This window comes from Schistocerca gregaria, chromosome 1, assembly GCF_023897955.1.
Source record: "Schistocerca gregaria isolate iqSchGreg1 chromosome 1, iqSchGreg1.2, whole genome shotgun sequence".
In the NCBI taxonomy this organism is placed as follows: Eukaryota; Metazoa; Arthropoda; class Insecta; order Orthoptera; family Acrididae; genus Schistocerca; species Schistocerca gregaria.
The window spans coordinates 846845180-846864390 of record NC_064920.1 but is presented as its reverse complement, the minus strand read 5'-3'; the positions used below and the strand labels follow the sequence as shown (position 1 = coordinate 846864390).

Here is a 19211-nt window from a genome sequence, read left to right as displayed (position 1 = left end):
TACATAAGAAACCAGAAGCTGGGACCACTGAACAGATTGGGGGGGATCCCAGCTTCAACCAGGAGACTATGAACAGGGCTAGTAGGGAAGGCACCAGTGGCCACACGGATACCACGACTGTGGACAGATCCAGGAGGCTAAGTGTGAAAGGAGAAGCCGAACCATAAACTTGACAAATATAGTCCAAGCATAACAGCACTAAAGCCTGATAGAGTTTACAGAAACATCCTATCTTCAGAAGTCTGATATGAGGCCACCAAGTGGGCTTGTTGTCGAAAAGAAGACCCAGGAAATGAAATTGTGGGACCACATGTAATCGTTCATCGAGGCTGAGCTCCGGATCGGGGCGATCCGCAGTATGGCGACAGAATGGACCACCTGCGATTTTAAACGAGAGAACTGAAACCCATGTGAGAGGATGGATGCACAGGCACGCTGTAGAGCAACCTGGAGCTGCCACTCTGCAGAGGCCATCGAAGACGAACTAACCCAAATGCAGAAATCATCCACATACAGAGCAGGGGAGACCAAAAGACCAATGGAGGCCACAAGTCCATCTATTGCAATGAGGAAAACAAGTACACTCAATACGGAACCCTGTGGGATGCCGTTCTCCAGGATCCATGGAGAACTAAAAACAGACCCAACCTGAACCCTAAGCGACTGCTGGAACAGGAACTGGCAGATAAAAATTGGGAGTAGGCCCCAAAGACCCCACTCATGAAGTGTAAGATATGATGGTGCCAAGCCATGTCGTAGACCTTGCGAAGGTCGAAAAATACTGCTACCAAATGGCGGCATTGGGTAAAAGCCTGCCAAACTGCGGACTCCAACCAAAGTAAATGATTGATCGGAGACCGTCCCTCTCGGAGGCAACACTGGTAAGGTGACAACATATCTCGAGATTCGAGGACCCAATTGAGCCAGGGCTACCATCCGTTCAAGTAATTTGCAAACAAAGATGTCAGACTAATTGGCCAATAGTTTTCGACAAACTGGTGAGTTCTTACCAGGCTTAAGGAAGGGATCACGGATGGCAAAGGCCGTACTTCACCACAGGACTTGCCAGTGGTGAAACGGACCAGATGAGCATGGGACAGCAAGGCTATCAGCGCGAACAATCGAATCAGACATGTCATGTAGGACGTCATCAATACAACCCGACAAAGAGGGAGAAAAAATGACCTGTACAGTATACAGAGGCCAATCGTCATGCTAGGAAGACTAACGATGTAACCTGTCCATCGGGGAGCGGGAAGGGAGGAAGAGAATCTATGGGAAGTGGCCACTATTGCAAAGGTCGTTGTGTAGCGACCAGTGTAATAAAGGGAGGAGGGAGGGAGAAGAAAGAGAAACATCAGTGACAGAATAAGTACCACGACCGGCACTGAAATGGATAGAGGAGCCATTATTAAGTAGGCACAAGTCGTGGTCTGCGAAAAACTGGTCTATGAGGGGAACCCAAACTAGATGGAAATGCACTGCCCCATAAGGGATGATGAGCATTAAAATCCCTTGGGAGGAGGAAGTTGCTGAAGTAGGGCAATTAGTGCAGCAGGTGTAAGAATCCTGTCAGAAGGGAGATAAAGAATAGTCTCCCTCTACGAATTTAACCCTCCACGCTGCCCTCCAATACTAGATTGGTGATTCCTTGACACCTCAGAACATGTCCTACCAACCGGTCCCTTCTTCTTGTCAAGTTGTGCCACAAACTACTCTTCTCCCCAATTCTATTCAATACCTCCTCATTAGTTATGTGATCTACCCATGTAATCTTCAGCATTCTTCTGTAGCAATACATTTCAAAAGCTTCTATTCTCTTCTTGTCCAAACTATTTATCATCCAAGTTTCACTTCCATACATGGCTACACTCCATACAAATACTTTCAGAAACTACTTCCTGACACTTAAACCTATACTCGATGTTAACAAATTTCTCTTCTTCAGAAATGCTTTCCTTGCCATTGCCAGTCTACATTTTATATCCTCCCTACTTCGACCATCATCATCAGTTATTTTGCTCCCCAAATAGCAGAACTCCTTTACTACTTTAAGTGTCTCATTTCCTAATCTAATTCCCTCAGCATCACCCGACTTAATTCTACAACATTCCATTATCCTCGTTTTGCTTTTGTTGATGTTCATCTTACACCCTCCTTTCCAGACACTGTCCATTCCGTTCAACTACTCTTCCACGTCCTTTGCTCTCTCTGACAGAATTACAATGTCATCGGCGAACCTCAAAGTTTTTATTTCTTCTCCATGAATTTTAATACCTACTCTGAATTTTTCTTTTGTTTCCTTTACTGCTTGCTCAATATACAGATTGAATAACATCGGGGAGAGGCTACAACCCTGTCTCACTCCCTTCCAAACCACTGCTCCCGTTTCATGTCCCTCGACTCTCATAACTGCGATCTGCTTTCTGTACAAATTGTAAATAGCCTTTCGCTCCCTGTATTTTACCCCTGCCACCTTCAGAATTTCAAACAGAGTGTTCCAGTCAACATTGACAAAAGCTTTCTCTAAGTCTACAAATGCTAGAAATGTAGGTTTGCCTTTGCTTAATCTTTCTTCTAAGATAAGTCATAGGGTCAATATTGTCTCAACTGTTCCAACATTTCTACGGAATACAAACTGATCTTCCCCGAGGTCGGCTTCTACCAGTTTTTCCATTCGTCTGTAAAGTATTCACATTAGTATTTTGCAAATGTGACTTATTAAACTGATAGTTCAATAATTTTCACATATGTCAACACCTGCTTTCTTTGGGATTGGAATTATTATATTCTTCTTGAAGTCTGGGGGAATTTCGCCTGTCTTATACAACTTGCTCACCAGATGGTAGAGTTTTGTCATGACTGGCTCTCCCAAGGCTGTCAGTAGTTCTAATGGAATGTTGTCTACTCCTGGGAACTTGTTTCGACTCAGGCCTTTTAGTGCTCTGTCAAACTCTCCACGCAGTATCATATCTCCCATTTCATCTACATCCTCTTCCATTTCCATAATATTGTCCTCAAGTACATCACCCCTGTATAGACCCTCTATATACTCCTTCCACCTTTCTGCTTTCCCTTCTTTGCTTAGAACTGGGTTTCCATCTGAGCTCTTGATATTCACATTCACACAAGTGGTTCGCTTTTCTCCAAAGGTCTCTTTAATTTTCCTGTAGGCTGTGTCTATCTTATCCCTAGTGAGATAAGCTTCTACATTCTTAACATTTGTCCTCTAGCCATCCCTGCTTAGCCATTTTGCACTTCCTGTCGATCTCATTTTTGAGACGTTTGTATTCCTTTTTGCCTGCTTCATTTACTGCATTTTTATATTTTCTCCTTTCATCAATTAAATTCATTATCTATTCTGTTACCCAAGGATTTCTATTAGCCCTCATCTTTTTACCTACTTTATCTTCCGCTGCCTTCACTACTTCATCCCTCAGAGCTACCCATTCATCTTCTACTGTATTTCTTTCCTCCATTCCTGTCAATTGTTCCCTTATGCTCTCCCTCAAACTCTGTACAACCTCTGGTTCTTTCAGTTTATCCAGGTCCCATCTCCTTAAATTAGGACCTTCTTGTAGTTTCTTCAGTTTTAATCTACAGTTCATAACCAATAGATTGTGGTCTGAGTCCACATCTGCTCCTGGAAATGTCTTACAATTTAAAACCTGGTTCCTAAATCTCTGTCTTACCATTATATAATCTATCTGATACCTTTTAGTATCTCCAGGATTCTTCCATGTATACAACCTTCTTTTATGATTCTTGAACCAAGTGTTAGCTATGATTAAGTTATGCTCTGTGCAAAATTCTACCAGGCGTCTTCCTTTTTCATTTCTTAGCCCCAATCCATATTCACCTACTATGTTTCCTTCTCTCCCTTTTCCTACTGACGCATTCCAGTCAGCCATGACTACTAAATTTTCGTCTCCCTTCACTACCTGAATAATTTCTTTTATCTCATCATACATTTCATCAATTTCTTCGTCATCTGCAGAGCTAGTTGGATTATAAACTTGAACTACTGTAGTAGGCGTGGGCTTCATGTCTATTTAGGCCACAATAATGCATTCACTATGCTGTAGTTTTCCTGTTCCTTCACTCCTACATTTTTATTCATTATTAAACCTACTGCTGCATTACCCCTATTTGATTTTGTATTTATAACCCTGTATTCACCTGACCAAAAGTCTTGTTCCTACTGCCACCGAACTTCACTAATTCCCACTATATCTAACTTTTACCTATCCATTTGCCTTTTTAAATTTTCTAACCCACCTGCCCGATTAAGGGATCTGACATTTCACCCTCTGATCCACAGAATGCCAGTTTTCTCTCTCCTGATAATGACATCCTCTTGAGTACTCCCCGCCCGGAGATCTGAATGGGGGACTATTTTACCTCCGGAATATTTTATCCACGAGGATGCTATCATCATTTAATCATACAGTAAAGCTGCATGCCCTCGGGAAAAATTACGGCTGTGGTTCCCCCTTGCTTTCAGCCATTCACACCAGAACAGCAAGGCTGTTTTGGTTAGTGTTACAAGGCCACATCAGTCAATCATCCAGACTGTTGCCCCTGCAACTAGAGAAAAGGCTGCTGCCCCTCTTCAGGAACCACATGTTTGTCTGACCTCTCGATAAGATTCCCCTCCGTTGTGGGTGCACCTACTGTAGGATATCTGTATCGTTGAGGCACGCAAGCTTCCCCACCAACAGCAAAGTCCATGGTTCATGGGGAGGATGGAATCGTAGTCTGGGGTAAAATTAGTAGTCAAATGAAATTTTTATATTACAGAAATCGTATATTTGAATCTAGTTACTGCAAGCCCCTATTTAAAAAAGTTGTGTTTGCTTATTGTTTGCTCCTTGTATGTGTGCATATGTGTTTCGATGACGAAAGGTACTCTGACCTGCTAACAAAATACAATAATCACAGTCATAATACTTGTACTGTGGGCCCATCCATGTAGAACATGTTAGAGCAACCTCCACTCAATGACATGTGAGCCACTTTGATGTCATTCTTTATATAGTACTGCAAACATACAATTAACTGATTATGTTAGTTTATATGATTAGTAGGCCTTAATGCATCGTTGGGTTCTTTTGATTCTGTTAACTGATGTATCACTGGTGTTGTGTTTGTCTTTGTAAAGAACGTTTCCTGTCAGTCTTCTGTTTCCTCAGTTCCAGATGGAGTGCGACACACCTCTGCTGAAAAAGAATATGGTGCTAAACTAATTGTGATTGTTTTAGTGTTGCCAGATTTCTGCACGCTCGTGCATCATACCTTTAAGCAGTGCTGTATAAAGTCCTCCTGTGTTTTATCTTTTGAAGGGTGTTATAAGTCAAAGTTTCATGTTTTACCTAGCTCATCAACTAATTATTACATATTTTGTACTTATGCTATGTCATGCAATTTATTGATGTGTTTTCACTTTTTCAGTAGTGTTTTTATTTTCAAAATTTCTTTTCCTTTGTTTACTTATTGTGCATGTTGCACTCACAATGTCGACAATGTTTTCTGTTTTTCCCCCCAAATCATGTTCCAAGTGAGGTGGCTCCAGTCTTAATGTACTGGAGTCGCATTTGGGAGGATTGGGATTTGTTCCTCATTCAGCCATCCTGACTTGGGTTTCCCATAGTTTCCCCCTGTTGCAAAGGTGAATGTTGTCATGGTTCCTTTGATTAGGCCATGGCCGATTTCCTACGGTATCCTCATCTTATTCGATCCTATTTCGAAATGTCTTATAGAGGGTGCTTCTGTAACTCCGTGCAAAAAAGTAACAACACACAGAAAATGCTCCACTGAACAGTTTGTGGTAGGGAGCCTGGGATAATAGAAGCCAGCTTAAAGACATATGGAAATAAATGTGTCTACCGCATTGTCTAGCATTACTGTTTTCCTGCTTATTTTCAACTAAGATGCATATTTAGGTTTCCACAGGCTGTGTTGTTTATTTACATGTACATTGTTTATTTCTTGCAAGGAAACAAGGAAGACGAGCCTGATTACTAGGAAATCACTATGAAGGTTTGCTTACTTTACTTGCCCGTAAGATGGCTCTGTTCTATCATATTTACATTGTCCTAAGACAGAACATGCTATAAATCAATGACAGACCCACTCATTACTCAGTGATATTCAGAGACGTAAATGATGGACTTAGCAACATAGGACCATTTGCACACCTGATTTTGAAGAGGAGGTGCTTTTGAAAGTGTTGCAGTGGATCCCACTACAAGTACTTACCATATTGCTTGTGAAAAGTGTGCTGCACATACTAGTGTATGGCGAGAACTCCACAAACAAAAGTTACACCCATATCACCCACAACGAGTTGCACAAATCATCGCATTTTGTCAGTGGTTGCTACAACAATGCATTGATCGACCAAATTTCCTCAAAATTGTGCTATTTACTGATGAGGCCTCATCTGATCATGATCGTACACTCCTGGAAATTGAAATAAGAACACCGTGAATTCATTGTCCGAGGAAGGGGAAAATTTATTGACACATTCCTGGGGTCAGATACATCACGTGATCACACTGATAGAACCACAGGCACATAGACACAGGCAACAGAGCATGCACAATGTCGGCACTAGTACAGTGTATATCCACCTTTCGCAGCAAAGCAGGCTGCTATTCTCCCATGGAGACGATCGTAGAGATGCTGGATGTAGTCCTGTGGAACGACTTGCCATGCCATTTCCACCTGGCGCCTCAGTTGGACCAGCGTTCGTGCTGGACGTGCAGACCGCGTGAGACGACCCTTCATCCAGTCCCAAACATGCTCAATGGGGGACAGATCCGGAGATCTTGCTGGCCAGGGTAGTTGACTTACACCTTCTAGAGCACGTTGGGTGGCACGGGATACATGCGGACGTGCATTGTCCTGTTGGAACAGCAAGTTCCCTTGCCGGTCTAGGAATGGTAGAACAATGGGTTCGATGACGGTTTGGATGTACCGTGCATTATTCAGTGTCCCCTCGATGATCACCAGAGGTGTACGGCCAGTGTAGGAGATCGCTCCCCACACCATGATGCCGGGTGTTGGCCCTGTGTGCTTCGGTCGTATGCAGTCCTGATTGTGGTGCTCACCTGCACGGCACCAAACACGCATACGACCATCATTGGCACCAAGGCAGAAGCGACTCTCATCGCTGAAGACAACACGTCTCCATTTGTCCCTCCATTCACGCCTGTCGCGACACCACTGGAGGCGGGCTGCACGATATTGGGGCGTGAGCAGAAGACGGCCTAACGGTGTGCGGGACCGTAGCCCAGCTTCATGGAGACGGTTGCGAATGGTCCTCGCCGATACCCCAGGAGCAACAGTGTCCCTAATTTGCTGGGAAGTGGCGGTGCGGTCCCCTACGGCACTGCGTAGGATCCTACGGTCTTGGCGTGCATCCGTGCGTCGCTGCGGTCCGGTCCCAGGTCGACGGGCACATCCACCTTCCGCCGACCACTGGCGACAACATCGATGTACTGTGGAGACCTCACGCCCCACGTGTTGAGCAATTCGGCGGTACGTCCACCCGGCCTCCCGCATGCTCACTATACGCCCTCGCTCAAAGTCCGTCCGTCAACTGCACATTCGGTTCACGTCCACGCTGTCGCGGCATGCTACCAGTGTTAAAGACTGCGATGGAGCTCCGTATGCCACGGCAAACTGGCTGACACTGACGGCGGCAGTGCACAAATGCTGCGCAGCTAGCGCCATTCGACGGCTAACACCGCGGTTCCTGGTGAGTCCGCTGTGCCGTGCGTGTGATCATTGCTTGTACAGCCCTCTCGCAGTGTCCGGAGCAAGTATGGGGGGTCTGACACACCGGTGTCAATGTGTTCTTTTTTCCATTTCCAGGAGTGTATTTCGAGCAGCAAGAATAGCCATGTCTGGGATGAGGAAAACCCTCATGCTGTAGTAGAGTCACATCGTCCAGAATATTTCACTGTGAATATCTGGAGCGGCATTGTAGGCAACAATATCATTGGGCAACGTCTTCTAACTGGCCATCTGATTGGCTACATGTACTTGAGGTACACGCAAAGAGTTCTACCTGAATTGTTATTGAACATACCCTCGGCTGCGTGAGAGAGGATGTGAATACAACATGATGGTACACTGCCTCACTTCAGTGTGGGTGTCTGCAACCATCTCAAAGCTTTATTTCCTGGTCCCTAGATTGGAAGGTTAGGTCATATTCCATGGTCTGCAAGGTCATCTGGCCTGAATCCCCTTGTTTACTTCCTATGGGGATATCTAAAGTCTCCTTAAGCTGGTTTCTCTGACCTCAGGTAGCCTGCCTCAAACTGTTTAGCAGAGCATCCTCTGTGTCCTCTTTAATTTTTTCATTACCTTAAGGAAACACCCTGTTTGTATATACTATTTCTGTTTGCTTCTGGTATGTCTAATACTATTGTACAAAATAATCTCTCTACAAATACACAAATGGGAGACGTGTTTCTAACTATTCAAAAAAATAAATTATTCATATTTTGAAAGTAACCAAACCAGATATTTTGGCAAGTCTGCCATTTTAATTTTTTTACAATATTTACGATTTGTACTAGAGGTCTCTACTCCATTAACTCTTTAGCTGATATACTGTTTTAATCTGGCATACTACAATTTTAAAAGTACAATACTGGACAGGAAGTGTTCATTTAAAGTTTAAAATCAGCTCATTTGTGGAAAACATAATATTCTCTGATAAAAACAAAATTTTTATCTCATCTGCTCATGTCTCCTTACTCACCTTAACGATGATGCAAAAAGGACTAATTCTGTACCTTGACCCACATAAATCAGCTCATTCATTTACAATGATGATAACATAACATCTATGATTAACGTTGGGAATCATTTATCGTGTCATACGAATTACTTGAACAGTTTAATATGAAGTTTCATACATTCTTAAAGGATATTTGAATTAAGCATGTGCTGAACCAGCCTATTAGTTAAAAATTTAATTTTTCAATTAGAATGGTATGGCTGTTGCTGTCAAATTCCTTAGATAACCTGAAACCCCAAATGATGAAATTCTATCGTTAAAACAATTTGTTGTGTGTGTGTGTGTGTGTGTGTGTGTGTGTGTGTGTCAGCTCATGTCAAATCAACTAATGTTGGTTAAGTTAAATTTAGCGTGGATTAACTATCCATTATATGCATGACTACAGATACGATCACAATGACGAGTGTTGTTGGAAATATAGCTACCATCATACCAACAACTCTTCATATATGATAATGAAGGGCAGGAATTGAAGAGAAGCAAGGCAATGTCTATCAAGGTAAATACAACTATCAGTTTAACAAAAACCAAAGCAACAATGAAGTTCATGTAATCACTTACGCCATGTATCAGATCTCCTTGCCAAGTAGTGATCGCCAGTGTCGAGAGGTTGTTCCTCAAAAGATTCGGCATCTTCGTTGTCACCTTTGTGATCTGTAGAATTACTGTCCACACGTTTCTCTTGTTTCACCATTGTTTCAATGTTTTAGGAATTAACCCCTACCTCACAGCATCACTAGAAGCTATTTGTACTTTCGTTGCCCGTTAGTAAATCTCCGATTTTCAAGATTCTCTCTCCGCTCTTACCAATCACCATGACGCTTTCAACTCGTTTGTTGTGATATTTCACCAAACTTACAGAGTCTATGGAATTGCAGCGACTACACGCAGTAACAAGTGAAAATCGATGTACGCTATTTCTTCTGTTCTATTTACGTTTGCTCAAACAGTGTAAAATTTTTGTCAACACCATGGATTCAGCATTCAAAAGGGACAAGGATAACAAGAAGACAGTGGTGTCAAAATTTGAGTTATTTAAGAAACCCATCAACACTCATAATGTACTGTTTTACTACGTTCCATTCTACGGAGCAGCGAGTTACAGTGCTTTATCTGTTAATGTTTTAAATCCCGGCTTGGGAGTAAGGTAGGATAACACAGTATAACGTCAGAGTAGAGAAAGATCAAATTCTTTCAGCACGTGTTTACAAAAAAAACATTTGTTGTTAGTAATTTTTAATACATTACTCGTTGTCACTACTGTAGGGCCGGCCAGAGTAATATGAAAACAGTCATTACAACTGTGTCCAAATTTTCATGCAGAAAGTTGGAGTAACATGTTTATAACGTATATCATGTACAAGGAAATCTGAGTAGTAAGTTAATTTTGCCTTTCTCAATGATTGTACAGGATGTTCCCGAAACGTGATGTTACAAATATATTGCTGTTGTCTACGTTAATTGGAACTGGTCTGTATATATATGACAGGAAGCACATGAGAGCAGCACCGAAAATTCCAAAAGTTGGATACAGGTATGAACAAGGATAGGCCTAAAGCACACTGTTCATTGAATACCGATTTTTGGTCTCAAAATCATTTCTACTACTGAGGTTTCATAACGTAAGTTTAACTGTGTCTTTCTCGAGCACCAAACGAAAAATTATAATCCATTGAATCTACGTGTTCTACGACAGATATGAAGTGGAGAGTCTTATTTAGCTAACAAGTCAGCTGTCTCATCTTCATTTGTATCTCTTTATTGGCCCTGTATAACATGGTGTAGTATCTACATAGTTTGCAGTTACAATATAGGACAAGTCAGATCTGAGGTAGTAAATATAATGTATGTATACTATGAATTTGAAATAATAATTCAGTACATGTTGCATAGCCAGCCAGAGTGGCCGAGCAGTTCTAGGCGCTACAGTCTGGAACCGCGCAACTGCTACGGTCGCAGGTTTGAATCCTGCCTCGGGCATGGATGTGTGTGATGTCCTTAGGTTGGTTAGGTTTAAGTAGTTTTGAATGTTAGGGAACTGATGACCTAAGAAGTTAAGTCCCATAGTGCTCAGAGCCATTTGAACCATGTTGCATATTAATTGCATAATTATGGAAACAGATCAAATGATTGAAAACAATAAGTATGGCTAAGAATATTGATTACATACACTATTTTTTTATGGCACTCAAAAACAGAATAGGAGTGCTATTCAAGCAATTACTCTTTCAGTTTCGCTTTAAATTTATATAAATTTGGTACATGTTTCATACTGAATGGCATGTGGCTTTATATAACAATGCCAGTTTACAATTGTACTGACATGTAGGTTACACTTACACCTTACATCGTAAGAGTGCAAAATTATAGTTATGCTTGAAGATATTTTCTTCTTTGAAGGTGTTTCCTTTTGTGAAGATTAGTGCTTATTAGGTATATACAGTATACAAAGTGGGGGCAATATATTGACTTTCCAAAATTGGTTTACGGAATTCTCTGCATTTAGCTTGTTTTTATTATTCTGACAATCTTTTTCTATAGTCTAAACGTTTTTTTCTGCTAGTTGTGGACCCCCCAAGTAATAACAATTCCAGGTACATCAGTAGTGATTGGGTATCGTCAGGGTACATTGTGATCACTATGGTTTGTATATTTGTCATTATCCTTATAGCATATGTGAATGTATTTACTTTTCTGTTTAGATTATTTACGTACAGGTCCCATTTCAGGTTTTCCTGAATACCTAAAACTTTTGACTCACTTGCCAATGAGACAGTTTTTGCATTGATACTAAAGATTAGTGTTGCAGGGTGCAGTTTCTTTGCATTGTGGAAATATATTGTCACAGTTTTTAAAACGGTTCATTTTTATTCCCCCTCTGCAGTCTGTACTTCAGTACCATTATGTTGAATATTGAATTACAATTCGAACTTTTTTTATTTTTTTAGAGCATTTTTGTGGCACAATTTAATTAGGGTATTTGTGTTGTCTGCCAAAAGTGCTGTGATCCCATTAGTTATATTTTCCGCCAGAGAATTAACTTAAACAGTAAAGAACTGACCATTGAGGGACTGCATACCTGATTTTTTTTGTGCAGTACTATAAAAATGGGATTTTTTGTGTTTTTACATCTTCGTTCATTTCCACCATGGACCTTGCCGTTGGTGGGGAGGCTTGCGTGCCTCAGCAATACAGATGGCCGTACCGTAGGTGCAACCACAACGGAGGGGAATCTTATCGAGAGGTCAGACAAACATGTGGTTCCTGAAGAGGGGCAGCAGCCTTTTCAGTAGTTACAGGGGCAACAGTCTGGATGATTGACTGATCTGGCCTTGTAACATTAACCAAAACGGCCTTGCTGTGCTGGTACTGCGAACGGCTGAAAGCAAGGGGAAACTACAGCCGTAATTTTTCCCGAGGGCATGCAGCTTTACTGTATGATTATACGATGATGGTGTCCTCTTGGGTAAAATATTCCGGAGATAAAATAGTTCCCCATTCGGATCTACGGGCGGGGACTACTCAAGAGGACGTCGTTATCAGGAGAAAGAAAACTGGCGTTCTACGGATCGGAGCGTGGAATGTCAGATCCCTTAAATCGGGCAGGTAGGTTAGAAAATTTAAAAAGGCAAATGGATAGGTAAAAGTTAGATATAGTGGGAATTAGTGAAGTTCGGTGGCAGTAGGAACAAGACTTTTGGTCAGGTGAATACAGGGTTATAAATACAAAATCAAATAGGGGTAATGCAGCAGTAGGTTTAATAATGAATAAAAATGTAGGAGTGAAGGAACAGGAAAACTACAGCATAGTGAATGCATTATTGTGGCCTAAATAGACATGAAGCCCACGCCTACTACAGTAGTTCAAGTTTATAAGCCAACTAGCTCTGCAGATGACGAAGAAATTGATGAAATGTGTGATGAGATAAAAGAAATTATTCAGGTAGTGAAGGGAGACGAAAATTTAGTAGTCATGGCTGACTGGAATGCGTCAGTAGGAAAAGGGAGAGAAGGAAACATAGTAGGTGAATATGGATTGGGGCTAAGAAATGAAAAAGGAAGACGCCTGGTAGAATTTTGCACAGAGCATAACTTAATCATAGCTAACACTTGGTTCAAGAATCATAAAAGAAGGTTGTATACATGGAAGAATCCTGGAGATACTAAAAGGTATCAGATAGATTATATAATGGTAAGACAGAGATTTAGGAATCAGGTTTTAAATTGTAAGACATTTCCAGGGGCAGATGTGGACTCAGAACACAATCTGTTGGTTATGAACTGTAGATTAAAACTGAAGAAACTACAAAAAGGTGCTAATTTAAGGAGATGGGACCTGGATAAACTGAAAGAACCAGAGGTTGTACAGAGTTTGAGGGAGAGCATAAGGGAACAATTGACAGGAATGGAGGAAAGAAATACAGTAGAAGATGAATGGGTAGCTCTGAGGGATGAAGTAGTGAAGGCAGCGGAAGATAAAGTAGGTAAAAAGATGAGGGCTAATAGAAATCCTTGGGTAACAGATGAAATATTGAATTTAATTGATGAAAGGAGAAAATATAAAAATGTAGTAAATGAAGCAGGCAAAAAGGAATACAAACGTCTCAAATATGAGATCGACAGGAAGTGCAAAATGGCTAAGCAGTGATGGCTAGAGGACAAATGTAAGGATGTAGAGGCTTATCTCACTAGGGGTAAGATAGATACTGCCTACAGGAAAATTAAAGAGACCTTTGGAGAAAAGAGAGCCACTTGTATGAATATCAAGAGCTCAGATGGAAACCCAGTTCTAAGCAAAGAAGAGAAGGTGGAAAGGTGGAAGGAGTATATAGAAGGTTTATACAAAGGCGATGTACTGGAAATGGAAGAGGATGCAGATGAAGATGAAATGGGAGATAGGATACTGCAGGAAGAGTTGGACAGAGCACTGAAAGACCTGAGTCAAAACAAGGCCCCTGGAGTAGACAACATTCCATTAGAACTACTGACGGCCTTGGGAGAGCCAGTCATGACAAAACTGTACTATCTGGTGAGCAAGATGTACGAGACAGGTGAAAAACCCTCAGACTTCAAGAAGAATATAATAATTCCAACTTACTGTAACAATGCTTTATAATATTTATAAAACCCAGTTAGTTCCCAGATTTACAAATCACCATTACTGTGGAACCAGTGGGCATTTAAAAAACAGACAGACATGAAAAGTGGATATTAGGTAAAAAAGGTTGACTACCCATGCTCTAGGAAGCCTCTGTTGGGAAACAAACTCAGTGGGAAGTGTTCAGCACAGAAAAAGACAGGTGCAAAACTGAGAGACCATATAGACCTAATTCTCTCACATTTTTACTGATTCGGCTTCAGAGACAATGGAATACTGTGTCTGCTTGTGGCAACCATGTATCCCACAGGCTTAGCCTCCATTCGCCACAGGGTCCCTACCCCAGTGGAGAGACAGTGTGAAAGAAAAACATCACCAATAAATGGCTCCTAGTTTACAGTGGAACATCTGTGGGTTTGGGACACGTGGATGTATGGAAACTGTTAGTGTAGGAACATCTCGTGTGCTTGTGTTTATAAGAATCACATCGTAAACCTACTGACACTCCTTGGGTATAGGGCTCCTTAGGTATAGGGCTATACCCATCACCACAAGGGTAACTCGACTGAGCGAAGGGCCAAGGGTAAGCATCTGTTTTGTCAATAACACACACTATTCCTCTGCTCTGTCCCTACTTACTGACCCAAAAGCAGTTGCCATCTAAGTTTGTGTGGGTCAAAGGATCACTGTAATCTCTCTGAATTTACTACCACAAGAAGTGATAGAATTCGAGGATCTTGCAGATCTTATGAACCAACTAATCCTACTATTTCTACTACTGGGAGGCTTCACTGCCCATAATGTATTATGGGTCTCAAATTTTACTTGCCCCAGGTGTTGAGTTTTAGAGCCTCATGGTGTCTCAGGAGTTGTGCATCCTCAGCACGAGCGTTCCCACTTACTTCTCTTCTGCTACTGTGTCATCCTCAGCCATTGACCTCCTTTTCTCTTCCTAGACCTCGCAGACTCTGCTCAGTGGGAGGTTACTAATGGCCTTCATTCCAGTGATCACTCTGTATTCACCTATCAGATTGAGCAGCCCTTGAAGACAAGCCATCAAAACGAATGATCAGCAGAGCAAACAAGATGCTGTTCAGTCAGCTAGCAGTGTTTGAATGTGGGGATAGCATCCAGACACAGGTGGACCACATCACACTTGTGATCACTATGCCGCCGAGTCATCCATCCCTAAGTCTTCAGGTTATCTTAGCAGGCAGCCTGTATCTTGGTGGACTGGTGCATGCCAAACAGCAGTCAGAGTCCTCTGCAACAATTAAGTGCCACCCAAAAGCAGAAAATCTCACCTTTTGAGTACCGAGAGCCGAAGCCCGCCGCATCATCAAGGAGAGCAAGAAAATGTCATGGCAGGTGTTTCTGGACATTCAACTGCTCTACTTTTTCTACAAAAGAATGAGAAGCATTCTGGATGATTTCCAATAAATGCATTTGATTACCAGTAGTAGTGGTGCTGAAACTGGGGTATCTCCACACAATGCCCATTGACATTGTCCAGACAATGGAAAAGCATTTTATGGTGACAACTTCCATTGCCAGCAAGGATACAACCTTTATTGTGTCACCATGGAGAAGTGTGCATTGGACTTCAGGGCCAACAATTATGAGTCCCACAACTATCCTTATTTTATTTGGGAGCCTTATTCAGCACTGTCAGATAGTCATGATACTGCTCCTGGTCATGGGCAACAGTCTTAGAATAGGTCCAGTGGTGTACTTTTGTGTTTCATCCACGAATGCTGTTAGTGCTTGCCGTGAGGTATGATGCAAAAGAAAGTGTATCAGCTCTTTGTGTTATGCAGCCAACGAGAGAGCACCAGGCAGACGACAAGTTTCAGAATAATAAATTCATGAGGAAGGGTGAAACACTGCTGTAAATGAGGATTATGAATTTAATTGCTCCTTGTTTGAGTCCCAGCTGTTTAAACTGTGCTGCAGTAGGTCTGGGAGATGAAGGAGCTTGCACAGGATAGAGTAGCATGGAGAGCTGCATCAAACCAGTCTCAGGACTGAAGACCACAACAACAGTATCCACAAACCAAGGACAGCATCACACCCATGATACATTTGAAAAAGCAGTGCAGTCTTTCTCTCTTCTTTTGCTATGCAGTTGATGTTGTTTTTGTTGTTGTTGTGGTCTTCAGTCCTGAGACTGGTTTGGTGCAGCTCTCCATGCTACTCTATCCTGTGCAAGCTTCTTCATCTCCCAGTACTTACTGCAACCTACATCCTTCTGAAGCTGCTTAGTGTATTCATCTCTTGGTCACCTTCTACGATTTTTAGGATTCACGCTGCCCTCCAATGCTAAATTTGTGATCCCTTGATGCCTCAAAACATGTCCTACCATCTGGTCCCTCCTTTTTGTCAAGTTGTGCCACAAACTTCTCTTCTCCCCAATTCTATTCAATACCCCCTCATTAGTTACGTGATCTACCCGTCTAATCTACAGCATTCTTCTGTAGCACCACATTTCAAAAACTTCTATTCTCTTCTTGTCCAAACTATTTATCGTCCATGTTTCACTTTCATACATGGCTACACTCCATACAAATACTTTCAGAAACGACTTCCTGGCACTTAAATCTATACTCGATGTTAACAAATTTTTCTTCTTCAGAAACGCTTTCCTTGCCATTGCCAGTCTACATTTTATATCCTCTCTACTTCGACCATCATCAGTTATTTTGCTCCCCAAATAGCAAAACTCTTTTACTACTTTAAGTGGCTCATTTCCTAATCCAATTCCCTCAGCACCATCTGATTTAATTTGACTACATTCCATTATCCTCATTTTACTTTTGTTGATGTTCATCTTATATCCTTCTTTCAAGACACTGTCCATTCGGTTCAACTGCTCTTCCAAGTCCTTTGCTCTCTCTGACAGAATTACAATGTCATCGGCGAACCTCAAAGTTTTTATTTCTTCTCCATGAATTTTAATACCTACTCTGAATTTTTCTTTTGTTTCCTTTACTGCTTGCTCAATATACAGATTGAATAACATTGGGGAGAGGCTACAACCCTGTCTCACTCCCTTCCAAACCACTGCTCCCGTTTCATGTCCCTTGACTCTCGTAACTGCCATCTGGTTTCTGTACAAATTGTAAATAGCCTTTCGCTCCCTGTATTTCACCCCTGCCACCTTTAGAATTTGAAACGGAGTATTCCAGTCAACATTATCACAAGCTTTCTCTAAGTCTACAAATGCTAGACATGTAGGTTAGCCTTTTCTTAATCTTTCTTCTAAGATAAGTCGTAAGGTTAGTATTGCCTCACGTGTTCCAATATTTCTGCGGAATCCAAACTGATCTTCCCCGAGGTCCGCTTCTACCAGTTTTTCCATTCGTCTGTAAAGAATTCGCGTTAGTATTTTGCAGCTGTGACTTATTAAACTGATAGTTCTGTAATTTTCACATCTGTCAACACCTGCTTTCTTTGGGATTGGAATTTTTATATCCTTCTTGAAGTCTGAGGGTATTTCGCCTGTCTCATACATCTTGCTCACCAGATGGTAGATTTTTGTCATGACTGGCTCTCCCAAGGCTGTCATTAGTTCTAAAGGAATGTTGTCTACTCCCGGGACCTTGTTTCGACTAAGCTCTTTTAGTGCTCTGTCAAACTCTTCACGCAGTATCTTATCTCCCATTTCGTCTTCATCTACATCCTCTTCCATTTCTATAACATTGTCCTCAAGTACATCACTCTTGTATAAACCCTCTATATACTCCTTCCACCTTTCTGCCTGCCCCTCTTTGTTTAGAACTGTGTTTCCATCTGAGCTCTTGATATTCATACAAGTGGTTCTCTTCTCTCCAAAGGTCTCTTTAATTTTCCTGTAGGCAGCATCTATCTTACCCCTAGTGAGATAAGCCTCTACATCCTCACATTTGTCCTCTAGCCATCCCTGCTTAGCCATTTTACACTTCCTGTTGATCTCATTTTTGAGACGTTTGTATTCCTCTTTGCCTGCTTCATTTACTGCATTTTTATATTTTCTTCTTGCAGTTGATGTGCATGAGCGAATTGAGTAAGTGGATCAATATTTTATAATTAAATCATGGGAGAAGGTAGGTGGATCAATGTTTTATACTTAAATCATGGGAGAAGGAAGCTAGATCAGGTTTTTTTTAAAATTAAATCAAGTCTTTGTGTTCTCATGCAGATCCATGTCAAAGGATCATCCCATTGGATATGCAAAACTGACACATGAGCACGACAACTATATATCTGTATTCACGGATGGCTCTAAACATGGGGACTTCATTTGTTGCTCTGTTGTTTTCCCTAATCATGTCATAAGGATCAGGGATACCACAATAATTCACTGTATTTGATGCTGAATTATACAGGTATGTGATCTTGAGGGCACTGGAGGAGATACGCTGTATTGTGACCACTAAATTCATCTGTTCTCTCTCTCTCTCTCTCTCTCTCTCTCTCTCTCTCTCTCTCTCTCTCTCTCTCTCTCTCCCCCTCCCCAAGTGTCCTTCACTCCCTACACTTGCACCCAGTGGATACAGTAGTCCAGGATGCCCCGAACACTCTCCTCCACCTAGAAAGGCAGGGGAGACAATTGTCTTTCTGCTGGGCACCAGGGCACATGGGTCTCAAGGAAAACTAAATGGAACATGTAGCAGCGAAGGAGGCATATCAGAACACTCAGATAGTTCTGTGTGCCATCCCCCCTACATGTCATTGCCTCATTTTTGAGGTACAGAGTTTTGTGTTGTCGGGAAGAAGAGTGACTGGAATTGACAGACAATCAGCTGTGTCTGGTAAAGCCAACAGCTTGGTCATAGCATAGCTCCTTCCAGTGACAGAACACTTGGCTTCTTGATCCATTTAGAGGACTTTCCAATGTGTGGTGCTCTTGGCATGCAGATCTCAGTACATCACATTTTAGTAGATTGTGTTTTATATTTAGACAAGAGGGCAGCAACTCATTTGCCAATAGATTTGCCCTCTATTTTAAAGGTCTGTCAAATAAATGTGGTACAACTTTTAAGGTTTTGTAAAATGTTCAACTTGTTCCCTAACCTTTCAGGGAGAATATTTAATGTGTAATCAGGCTGGCATGCAAATCTATATGTTTTATAAGTGATCAGCCAATCAAATTTTGCTGTGTGATTATTTTAGCTTTCTCCTTATGTTACTTGTATTTTATTGCCGATTTTAGAACATATACCATTTTTATAGTAAAGGATGTCAGCTAAAGAGTGATGTTGCGGAAGAGTGTATGTGTTTGTGTAAGACTTGCTCTTCTTTTTTATGTTATTTTAACCACAT

The 19211-nt window shown here is 41.6% G+C and overlaps 2 protein-coding genes across 2 annotated transcripts in view; one reads left to right on the top strand and one right to left on the bottom strand.

Annotated features, from left to right (window-relative positions):
* The window catches only part of LOC126272616 (histone acetyltransferase KAT8), a 73427-nt gene extending 63780 nt beyond the window's left edge, over window positions 1–9647 (bottom strand). The window contains exon 1 of the mRNA XM_049975574.1: window positions 9374–9647. Within this exon, the coding sequence (XP_049831531.1) occupies window positions 9374–9506 (133 nt within the window). The 5' untranslated portion in view covers window positions 9507–9647. The remainder of the gene's footprint in view (window positions 1–9373) is intronic.
* Window positions 9648–9691: 44 nt separating this feature from the next.
* Window positions 9692–19211, top strand: part of LOC126272623 (uncharacterized) — a 30288-nt gene continuing 20768 nt past the window's right edge. Inside the window, exons 1-2 of the mRNA XM_049975585.1 lie at window positions 9692–9959; window positions 10224–10346. Of these exons, the coding sequence (XP_049831542.1) occupies window positions 9784–9959; window positions 10224–10346 (299 nt within the window). The 5' untranslated portion in view covers window positions 9692–9783. The remainder of the gene's footprint in view (window positions 9960–10223; window positions 10347–19211) is intronic.